The 10809-nt window shown below is 50.8% G+C and overlaps 2 protein-coding genes and 1 long non-coding RNA gene across 3 annotated transcripts in view; all 3 read left to right on the top strand.

The window, feature by feature from the left end:
* The window catches only part of LOC119339281, a 6460-nt gene extending 3619 nt beyond the window's left edge, over positions 1 to 2841 (top strand). Inside the window, exon 5 of the mRNA XM_037611399.1 lies at positions 997 to 2841. Coding sequence (XP_037467296.1) covers positions 997 to 1010 — 14 coding nt within the window. The 3' untranslated portion in view covers positions 1011 to 2841. The remainder of the gene's footprint in view (positions 1 to 996) is intronic.
* On the top strand, positions 12 to 990 carry LOC119339956. Its single transcript, XR_005164295.1, has 3 exons — positions 12 to 187; positions 302 to 422; positions 588 to 990. It is a non-coding gene; the product is annotated as an uncharacterized LOC119339956 (long non-coding RNA).
* Positions 2842 to 5489: 2648 nt separating the features above from the next.
* Positions 5490 to 6487, top strand: LOC119338552. The gene is made up of 2 exons (XM_037610870.1): positions 5490 to 6032; positions 6130 to 6487. Exons 1-2 carry the CDS (start codon positions 5502 to 5504, stop codon positions 6388 to 6390), a joined length of 792 nt encoding a protein of 263 aa, XP_037466767.1. The 5' UTR covers positions 5490 to 5501; the 3' UTR covers positions 6391 to 6487.
* The last annotated feature ends 4322 nt before the right edge of the window (positions 6488 to 10809 follow it).

Raw genomic sequence — 10809 nt, 5'->3', positions numbered from 1 at the left:
CCACCTTCTCCCTCCATAGCCCGCGCCCGCGTTCTTCCTCCCCCATCTCGTCTCATCTCCGGTTGCTGCAGAGGAGCCCAGTTTCGCGCCGCCACCATGGTTGGCCTGCAGCGAGCAGCAGAGGACCTAGCCGCCGCGTCCGACCTCAACCGCCGCCCGAAACCCTAGCCCCTCCTTCCAACGGCAGGTCAAGCCAGCAGGATCCCCTCCAAGAACAGCATTTGATGTGTGAGTGCATCCCCTTCTCTTCTTCTTCTTCTTCTTCTCGATTTGATGTGTGCGTGCGTGCTGTTGTGTGCAGGCCCGACTCATCTCTGCTTGTGCACAACAAGGAAGGCCATGGAGACGCTGCTCCCTATGTTCAGCGCGTGGACGGACGATGCAGCGTTGGGGATGACTCATGGCTGCCTCCGTTTGTGCAGGTGACTCATGGCCACCCCCTCTCTCAACCCCCAGATCCGACTCCCTCCTCCACCCCCTCTCTCAACCTCCAGACTCATGGCTGCCTCTGTTTGTATTTTTATTTTTACTATGTCTCTGAAGTCTGAAGTCTGAAGTCTGAAGCCTCTCTGCATTGCACTTTGCAGGGGTAAGACTAGGTTCCTATAATCCCTCCCCAGACCCCATCTTGTGTGGGAGCTTCTATGCACTGGGTCTGTCCTTTTTTCTGAAGTCTGAACCATCTGGATGATGAACTATGTACTGTAATTATCCATATGAAGGTCATCGGGCGTTTGGAAGAGAAGAGTGATGCATATATCATCTCAGTTCAGGTCGCTGGAGTTGTTTGGTTTTTCTTCTCATGTGGATGCTCCATACTGTAAACTACGCTCTGTACTTGGAGACAATCACTAAGGCCTTTTTTGTACAAACTAATCTAAGCTTTTTGTTCTTCTCAAGTAGCTATTTTATTTTGCTAATTCTGTGTATAGCTGCTATTAAACAGAAGTCCTTTGATGTCAGATGCAAAGTTGATGAAGTTTTTTTCTATGTCAGATGCTCTTGTTTAGTGGGACGCTATGCAGTTTTTTGGTGAATGGTGCCGCTGCTGCAGCTCATTGGTTCTAGCCCGACATTCAGCTCTGAATGGACGTGTGTCAGGGACAGGATGATCACCATCCAGGTTTTGACACGGTATTTTCTCTTTCTAATCTACTATAGAGATTATTAGCAGCCGCATGTGGAAAGGTTTGGCAATTCAAAGTACTTCAAGAAACTGTTATCATTGAAGCCTGCTTGGAAATTATATAGAAGTGTAATTTGTAGTGGAGTTATCAGTTCTCCGTTGATAAATGTACAATGTGAAGGCAAATAATCTTTTTGTATGTTTATGTTACATTACAGCTATCAAAACGCATGCAGATGTTGCATCTCTCTCTCTCTCTCTCTCTCTCTCTCTCTCTCTCACACACACACACACACACACACGTGCGTGCGTGCGTGCGCGTGCACACACAAACACATACGCACGCGATCAGGCAATGGAGGGCCCTGGCTCCGATTGCAATATTTCATATTTGTTTTGCTTTTATAAGTGGTGGATGCATAGCCTAAATTAAGGGCCAACCTTTAGGCAGGAAAGTGGGACAATCTTCGGTAACATCACCACGCTTCTTATCATACCCACTCGCGGTGGAGCCGCCAGCCTGGCCGAGTCGCTGTTGATCAGCGCCAACTCCATGAGGGAAAAATATGGTACTGATTTCTTAGGTTGTTAGGTTCTGTGTTCTCCTAGGATTTAAGATGGTGAAGTTACTGTGACTGTAATCGAATATCCATTTCAATAAGAACTTCAGTGCTTGAGTTTTTCTGTTTCTTTGCTTGTTTCTATAAGAACTCCAGTGCTTGAGTTTGGACCTCATGTCCCCGTCAGATTTCATTTTGCTCGAATTATTCAATCAGAACTTGTGGTATTCTACATTTTATTGGATCTCAATCTTCCTTAAATGGCATCCGATTCTTCACAAGCTGATGAAATATTTATTTCTCGCGGGTATTCATTGGCCAATTTCTCAGATTAGGAATTGAGATAAACATCAATTTGGCTCAAGGTAATACACCCTACTTTGCATAATAAATCATATTTGGCTATTTTGAATGCAGCCGGGATGCTGAAAAGTTTGTTGAAGTTCTTCTAGCTTGCTCTCAAATATTAGCGGCCACGTGCGCGTGCTGATGTAGAACCATCAAATGTCTCACTTAGATATCTTCTGAAAGATCTTGTGTTGATAATCTTTGAGCAAAGAAGTGTGTAACTGCATCAAACTGCTATTTTGATGCAATACTATGTCTGATAATAGCTTATCTTCTAGCATTCCCTGTAAATTTTGTGCTGACCAATATTTTACTAAACTAATTTGTACAATTCAATACAGACTTGCTAAGGGTCCTCTAGCTTGGGGAGGCTAATATCCCATTTTGTCAAGATTGTTAGACTTCTTGTATTAAATTTTATGTTACTTTTGTACTGAGATTTCCAGCAAGTGCTAGCAGAAGCGTGGTTTTGCCACAGCCTGGGGATCCAAGGAGAAGGGCCATCCTATACTCCGCCTCGATGCGCAGGTTCTGCCATGGCACCTTCGTCGTCGACTGCTGCATGCTGAACCTGTCCATCCTGCAGTGCTGGTGTTGGAGCAGGCGGAGGTTGTCCTCGTGGTTGTCAACGATGAGGATGTGCACCAGCTCCCGTCGATCCGCGACCCACAGCCGACGCAGGTCAACTGGCTCCAGCGGACGAACGTCGTTGACATTCCCATTGGTATGCAGAGGGGAGCAAGATGCGGGGCCTGTCCACGGCAGCCGCTCGATGGCCGCACATCTAGCTCGTCACAGGGTGAGCTGTGACGGACGCGCAGGGTAGGCAAGCAATGGTGGCGAGCAGGTGAGACAAGCTCTGTCGGCGAGCAGGCGTGAGCCAGCTGGAAACAGTGAGCTTCAGTGGCACACGCAGGCGTTGCCGAAGATTCCGTACTCCTATAATCATGGTCATGGTCACACTCTTTTAACAACTGAAATTCACTGCCAATTGTTGGATTATCTGAGTCAAAACCCTGTTCAAGAATTCATCCGATTAACCAGTTAACTTGCCAATTAATCCCTACTCGTAGGGTCGCCAAGTAGCCTACAAACCGATAAATCGTCCGATTAATTGATTAAATGGCCGATTAACTTGCCGATTAGCCGATTAATCCCCTACTCACTAGCCAACCGAGCAACTACCAGTTAACGATTTCCTCAACAATGGTCAAAACTAGATTATGGAAACTGAAAGGTATTAAATATTTTGGATTGTGAATTCCATGGTACTACAAGTTCAAACAAGAAGTTCAAGTCCTAATATTTCTGTATCCTGTATTATTAACAAGTTAAAGTATGGATTCAGGTAATAGGTCCATCTCATACAGAAAGCTAGAAACTTTGTATTGGTATTGTAGTTTTCCCCGGCCGCCCCCGCGCGTTGCACGCCCCGGTCGCCGCACCCCGCTCGGCTTCGCCTCGCCTCGCTCCTCCGTGGCGTTGGCTCCGCCGCCATCCGCCCCGTCGCCGCTCCGGCCACACGCCTGCGCCGTCCCGCCTCCTCCCGAGCTTGCACCGTTGTCCCCAGCCGCCCTCGCGCGTTGCACGCCCCGATCGCCGCACCCCACTCGGCCTCGCCTCGCTCCTCCGTGGCGTTGGCTCCGCCGCCATATGCCCCGTCGCCGCTCCGGCCGCGCGCCTGCGCCGCCCTGCCGCCTTCCCGAGCTTGTGTCGCCGCCGCCGTTCGCGCCCCACTCCGCTCCTCACTGCTCTGCACTGGCCGCGCCCGCGTCACTGCGCCTGGCCTCCCCCGCTCGATGTGCTGTCTCCGCCTGCGCCGGCGCCAGCCCGACCACCTTCCGGCTCCGCGTGCACCAGCTGCCGCCGCTATGGCCGACTGCTACTGCAGTAGGGGCCGCCCCTTTTTTCTTCTATTTCTTTGATTTGTTTAAGAAAACTGACAAGTGGGACCCACCTGCATGTCAAATACCACCTTTGACCGTGTCCATGTCACCATCGGTCTGGGTAACCACTTAGGGTGTCTTTTTGTCCTGTATGAGATTGTTTAGGGGGTAAAGGAACCGAAAAATAGATCGGGGGTAATGTGAACCACCAACTTTGTTCAGGGTAGTAAAATGGACCTTTTTTTCTATTTCCATTGATAAAGGTCTATTGAACAAATACAATCTGGTTTTTAGTCGCACACTGTAGAACAATTGTTCTACGGTAATTTTCATTAATATAAACAGTATGTTACATTAGGCTAATAAAAAACCTAGAAGTGTAAAATAGGGACTAACCCTCCCCAGTTCTTGGAAAGATCGTCATCAAAGTGTTAAAAAACTTGTGTTATCCAATGCTAGAACTCTGTAGAGAACTTGCTCTTCGCCTTTATCTGAAGGAGTTGCAACTCTTTTTTAAAAGTGAATCTCCAATAATTTCTAGATAGATGGTTCTCTTTATCCTCGCTCCATATTTGATTTTTTTTCTCTGCCTCCAATTGACTCAAATTATAAGGGTGTTCCTCTTGCATGTATTCTCATACAATATAATGTCTTTTAGAAAATCGCTTTAAAATGGAATTTTGCCATCGTGGTCAGAGTCACTCTTTTTTTTAAACTTTAGTGGAATTTAACCGGGCCTGTTTATTTTGGCATTTGAGTTTTTCCTTGGTCGATAAAATCTTCCGGATGCGACGTTTAGCGGATTGGTGCACCTCAAAGGCGGCGAGGTTTGCTGGATCAGATGGATCGGGTGCGATGCACTGGGCATTAGCTCGGTCGCATTGGGAGGCCGTGCGAGGCACAACCTTCCTCTCCTCCTGATTTCAGTGAAATTGCCAAGGCGGCGCATCTGGTGGCGACGTCTACTAAGCGTGCTCGTGACATGAATGACAACCATCACGAGAAGCAGGACGACATTGATCGGAAGTGACGCGATAGTGTTCTAAGAAATGTAAATTTAGTATATGTATGTATTTTTTCCCGCAAAAAGGTGTGAAATATGCACTCCCTCCGTTCGGAAATATTTGTCCATTTTATATAGACGTACTTTAGTTCTAGATACATCTCTTTTTATCCATTTTGCTAAATACATCCCCTTTTATCCATTTTGATGAAAAGTATTTTCGGACGGAGGGAGTAGTATTTAGCAGGAGTATGGTCTATGTCAACTAAAGAAGAAAGAAAAGAAGTGTACGACATGGCTGGTTGCTGCGGTAGGTACGCGTTGTACTGCAGCGATCCATCCAACAACAACAAGGTCAGGTGGGCGAGCTGCTGTGCTAAGTGCAGTACACATATATCTTGGATCATTGTACTACCACTACCACTGGTACGGAACAGGTCAGCGTTTGTGTACTCCAGTTGCACTGCGGCAGCTTCTTGTTCGTACTCCTGTACTTGTGTACTGCCTAGGGAGTGAAGAGGACAGTGAGGAGCAGCTCGCCTTCCTTTGCGTGTGTATATATGTAGATCTTCCTTGTGATGATGGTGGCACGGGCGTCGGCAGCATCAGGAGGTGAGGTGGTGAACGACCAAGTGTTAGAGAGAAAGAGAGTTGATTTTGTGAGTGGAGAGGGGAGAGGAGACAGGGATGGAGCAGAGCAAAGGATGGGGCAAGCAACAAACTTCACTTCCTTCCACTCATCACCTCCTGATTGTCAGAGGAGCAAGAGAGTTGTGAGAGACCAGCTGAGAGCTTTTGTTGTTGTTGCTCCCTCCCTCCCTGCACTGCCTCTTCCCTGGCTCCCCTCCCAAATCTCTCCCTCCCCCTCTCTTGCCATTTTCTGCCCCTGTTATAGCTCCAGTTGTTCTGTTTGTTCTTCAGTTCTGCAGGCTCCTTTGTTTGTTCCTGCTTACGTTCTCATGCTGCCACTGTCATGGTCTAGATACATACATGCCCTTGGATATGTTCAGCTAGCTTCTTTTCACCTGCCGAATTCTTGTTTAATGCTTCTTTTACGTGCTCGGACGCCACTGCACTTGCATTGCTTCCACAACTCGTCAAAAAGTTTGGTGACTACTTGTGCCAATTTTCTTCCCTGTTTTTAGGTTGCTCATCCATCATTGTTTATAATCTTACACGCTTATTACTCTAATTTCGTTCAACCAGGTACTTCAATTCAAACCTGTTCTTGTGAGGTCCAGGGAGGAGGCAAACTTGTTCATCCATACATGTTTAAAATCTGTTTCATTTTCAAACAGATACTTCCACTGCGCTTCCATTCCAGGCTTCCAGCATCCTCTTCCTCCAACACGCTCGTTGACGCGTGGCTCTTTGGTTGCAACAATGAGCTACCATAAGGAGTGTTTGGAAGGAGTGGAATCGTCAGAGTTTTCCATCGGACCTCCCTCGACACTTGAAGATGTATAGCTTTTAAGAGTGCATAAGTCGGTGACTGCTAGCAGGACAAGCATCCATGCAGTGATTTTTCACTCGGTTTCTCTTGTACATAAACTCTGTTTTTGTCTTTTTTTTTGCACGGTAATACATGTCTCATTCATATCATAAAGAACAAAATACAAGTCACGTAAAGACCGACATGACAAAACTGAAAAGATAACAGAACATCTCTGAGCTTGACACCAACGCCCATCACCTGCCTCCGGCACCACCACAGCAGCCACCGAAGAAAAGAATGACGAATCACCTCCTGACCCGAGCTCGATGCGGCTCCATCGCTGATATGCAGCTTTACGGACCTTCAAGGTGGCTCACCAAAAGTGAAACCCTTACCGTTGAACGAATCAGACCGGGGCAACACCCCGGACACGCCATCGAACTCCAGATCTGGCAACCCACCACGACTAAAACGCCGAAGGAGGAAACCATATCTGCCATCCACCAACCACGAGCCCAGCACATGCTCCGTCTTCCAGATGTCGTCGATGCAGACCACAATCTGCATCCGCTCCTGGACTACCTCCCAAGCTCCGCGCCGGCGCTGGAGCAAACGCCGTCGCAACGGCGGAGCCCGAGGACACAGGTCCACCACGAGGATGCCGCCGCCGCCACGCCATCCTTGCTTGAACAGACTGGTTTCTAAATCCATCCCCAACCATAGGACCGATGGCCTCGCCAGGGAAGGATCCGAAGAATCTTTATTCAGCGTTGTCATTGTCGCCGCCGAAGCAAAGACGATGAACAACCTAAAAACCTAGACTACAAGAGAGTAAAAACGATCCACACGCGTGGATCCGGCGACCCCCCTCACCACCGACGACCAAGGTCGCCAGTGGAGGGGAGCCGCCGGAGAGCGGCGTTGGAAGATCGGCCTCCCCCTGGCGGCGGCTAGGGTTCCAGCCGCCAGGGACGAAAGGAAAACAGGTCCGTGCTTTTCTCTGTTTTTGTCTCTGCTGTTCAACATTCAGCAATGCGAAATGAACGGCTGTATTCAGACGTCCATTCTACATTGACATTCACATGGAGGGTGTTTCATATCATCACCAAAAAAATAAAAAAATTCATACCCATATCTGATATGATCTTGATGAATCACTGAAACAAGAGGAAACCCATGACACTGGCTGCTACCTTCAACAATCTTGACAGTAAAAGAAAAAATCCTTAACACAGTACAGAATATTAGGGATTTTTTTTCCCAGCACAGGTGATTAGTGGTAAAAACATGACAGGCAAACAGACAGAAAGTGGAAGTTCGATCCCTTTGCCATGAATGCGGAGGTATCATTCTGAAGATCGTTAATTGTAACCACTATTTCGTTCATAACTCGTTGAAATTGTATCATAACGGCTGTATTCTGAAGATCGTAAACATGTAATCGATGTCAGTGTGCGAGGCAGAATTCAGACGTGCATTCTGCCGTGACATTCATAATTCATACGGAGCATGTTTCATATCATTTCAGGAATACCAAAAATAAATAAACAGATATTCATATCCATATCTGGCTTTAGATTGTTGATTGATGAAACACTGAGACAAGAGGAAACCAATGACACTGGCTCCTACCTTTATCAGTCTTGACAGTAAAAAAAGAAAAGAAATTCCTCCTATATATTGCTATAAAATCTGCAATATGATGGTTTCGAAGACGTGGATTTACGGCGCAGTCGGTCGTCAGAGCAGTGCTTCGTCGTCGTGTGCTGCCCCTGCCATCTTCGTGGTATACCAGCTGCTGATCATGCGCTGCAGCCACAGATGCAGTCAGTCAGGCACGGCCTGCTACATATACATAGCACAGCAGGTGGTAAAAACTAAAAAACCCTCAAAAAGGAAAGCAGGTAATAGAAAAGAATGCAGAGGAACAGAGGGCTATCTGGAACAAGTTCCATTGCATATAACTGGTTTCAGACCATCAACTGCCTTGTTAATTAGTGCATGCATATCACTGGTTTCAGATGATCCACAACATTCTTCAGGTAATTAAGCCCTCAACTCCCAGAAATATCACATCCATTAGACCATTACTAATCTATAAACTAAGCCAGCAAAATCGAGCTGACAACTGATACTCCACAGTTTCTTCACGTTAGTAGAGAGAAACACGACATTCATTCTTCAGTTACCTCTGATCATCTACAACATTCCTCGGGCCTCTAAACATTGCTGAATCAGCTTAATTAGTACACTGACCTCTCGAGTCGACCGTGAAAATCACCACGTCCAGCGGCTCCCGGCTGCGAGGCAGGTTGATGAGCAGAGGGCCGGCGCGCAGAGAGTGGAGCTGAAGGCGGACGCCGGAGGGGCCAGCAGGCTCACCACCTACCCCTTGAGGAGGATCGTGTGCCTCCCGGTGTACCGTAGCGACGGAGAACAAGTTTCCGTGGCGCGCGCGCAACGGATGGAGCGCGTTTGCCGCTGTTCAATCGCATTCCGGCCGACTCGGCTGGAGCGAAACGCGCTTCCGAATTCGACCGGGAGTGGCGCTCATGCTCTGCTCGCGTCCGACTGGAGCACGGCCACCGCCTCGCCGGGAGATATAAGGGCTCGTGGCAGGCGATCGCCTTCTTCCTTGCCCCCCAATTTCCCCATCAAATCCTTCCTCCCCACTTCTCCATCCACTCCAAAACCGATCACAGGAGCTCGCGGCCGCCACCCATGGCCGGGCAGATGCTCCGCCGGTGGAACAGCTTCTACGGCGCCTTCGACCCAGTGGACGCCGCCATCGAGGCCGCCGACCCGGACCAATTCTCACGCCACGTGTTCCGGCGCGCGAGGGGAGACCTGGTGGGACGGCTCTGCAGCGCCGCCGACGATGCCCAGGCGGAGCGTATCTGCGGGATTCTCGACGACATGATGGCGGAGTCTCTCGAGACGCTGAGGCTGGTCCCATCAACGCCGGGGGTGCCCATCTCCACGGAGCTCGCCGACTCCGTGCGCGCGCTGCGAGAGCACGACTCGGAGCGCGTCCGCCTCCTCGCGCGCGGCATCGTGATCGGGTGGGAGGCCTCCGTCCAGGACGACGGCGACGGCGCCAAGGTCATCACAGGAGCCATGGCGCCGATGAAGAAGCTGCCGCAGCCCAAGGCGAGCGTCGGCCAGGCCGACCCTGACGCGAAGACGAAACGACCTCCCAAGATCGTCGGCGAGCCCTTGTCCAAGAAGACGGCTGAAATCATCAAAAAGGCGTCCGATCCTGCCGCCTGCTTCGTCGACGGTGACCGTGCCGGGTTCTGCTCGGAGGACAAGATGGAAGCCGCGAAGCGCAAGCTCCGCCAAGGTTACCAGGAGGCAGAGGACGCCAAACGGCGGCGCAGGACGCAGTTGGTGCAGGCGGCGCCCGAGATGATGCAGCCAATCAGGAGGTGCAGCAGCTCCATGGTGAAGAAAACCTTGTCGATCAGGACGCAGCTTCACATGGCTTAATTAGGTCTCTAGTCAAGAAAATCCATAACTTGCTGCAGCTGGCGTAGGCGGAGGCGGGATGAACTCCGCGGGAAAGGGGACGACGGGGGCCTGTCCCTTCGACTTGCTGCAGCTGCCGGAGAAGAGCGCCATTTGGGCGGCTCGGGTGGCTGGGGTGGCTAGGGTTTTCTTGCTGGCGACGGGGGAGCGAGCGTGGCCTAGATGGGGACAGGAAGTGGGTGAGGACGGCCCCGCCACACGGTCGGCTTAAAAAAGAATGACCGCCGTCGCTGACTTGTCGGTCCGAGGTCATAAATTAAGCTGACCGACGAGGGGGCAGGAAGTTGGGTGACCGCCAGGTGGGACCGCGGCGGACGTCGAGAAGGCGCGCGTGCCATCCGTTTCGCGTCCGCGCCGACGCATTTGAGACACAAATGCGTCGGCACGGACGCGAAGCAAACGCGTTTTTGGTTTGAATGGGCGCGTTAGACCTCTACTTTTGTCCGCACCGATACAAACGGACGGCGGCGGACCAAATGGGTTGTCCCATTGAAGTTGCTCTAAGTGGGCACCGGGACATGTCACCGCATCGTCGACGCCGTTGGATCTTGCAAGTAGCGGTGATGGCAGGACGGGACCGGTACATGTCACCGCAACACCGAGAGCCAACTAGGCAACGCGCGGCAACAGCAGCTCCCATGTCCGCCGCGGCGGCGCACTCGCACTCGCACTCGCCATCGCCATGGCCGCCGCCGCCACCTCCGCCGGCGCCGGCTGGACCCGACTCCCTCACCTCCCTTCTGGGCTCCCTCTCCACCCCCTCCGCCGCCCGCCTCCTCCCCTGCCCCGTCGTCGCCTTCTCCCAGCTCCGCAGCCTCCTGCCCGCCCCCCACCTCCTCCTCCGCCCCATCATCTCCATCCTCCACCTCCACGGCTCCAGCCCCCGGCTGGGCCTCCAGCTGCACGCGCTGTCCCTCTCCCTC

Source organism: Triticum dicoccoides, chromosome 7B, assembly GCF_002162155.2.
Source record: "Triticum dicoccoides isolate Atlit2015 ecotype Zavitan chromosome 7B, WEW_v2.0, whole genome shotgun sequence".
In the NCBI taxonomy this organism is placed as follows: Eukaryota; Viridiplantae; Streptophyta; class Magnoliopsida; order Poales; family Poaceae; genus Triticum; species Triticum dicoccoides.
The sequence above is the reverse complement of the archived record's forward strand: the minus strand, read 5'-3'. Positions and strand labels throughout refer to the sequence as shown.

What these genes read in the sequence shown, in the direction of transcription:
- LOC119338552 (XM_037610870.1), top strand. Translation starts at nt 5,502, where the DNA reads ATGATGGTGGCACGGGCGTCGGCAGCATCAGGAGGTGAGGTGGTGAAC. An exon ending in ACAACTCGTCAAAAAGTTTG is followed by an intron (nt 6,033 to 6,129) that starts GTGACTACTTGT and finishes TCGTTCAACCAG; the next exon opens with GTACTTCAATTCAAACCTGT.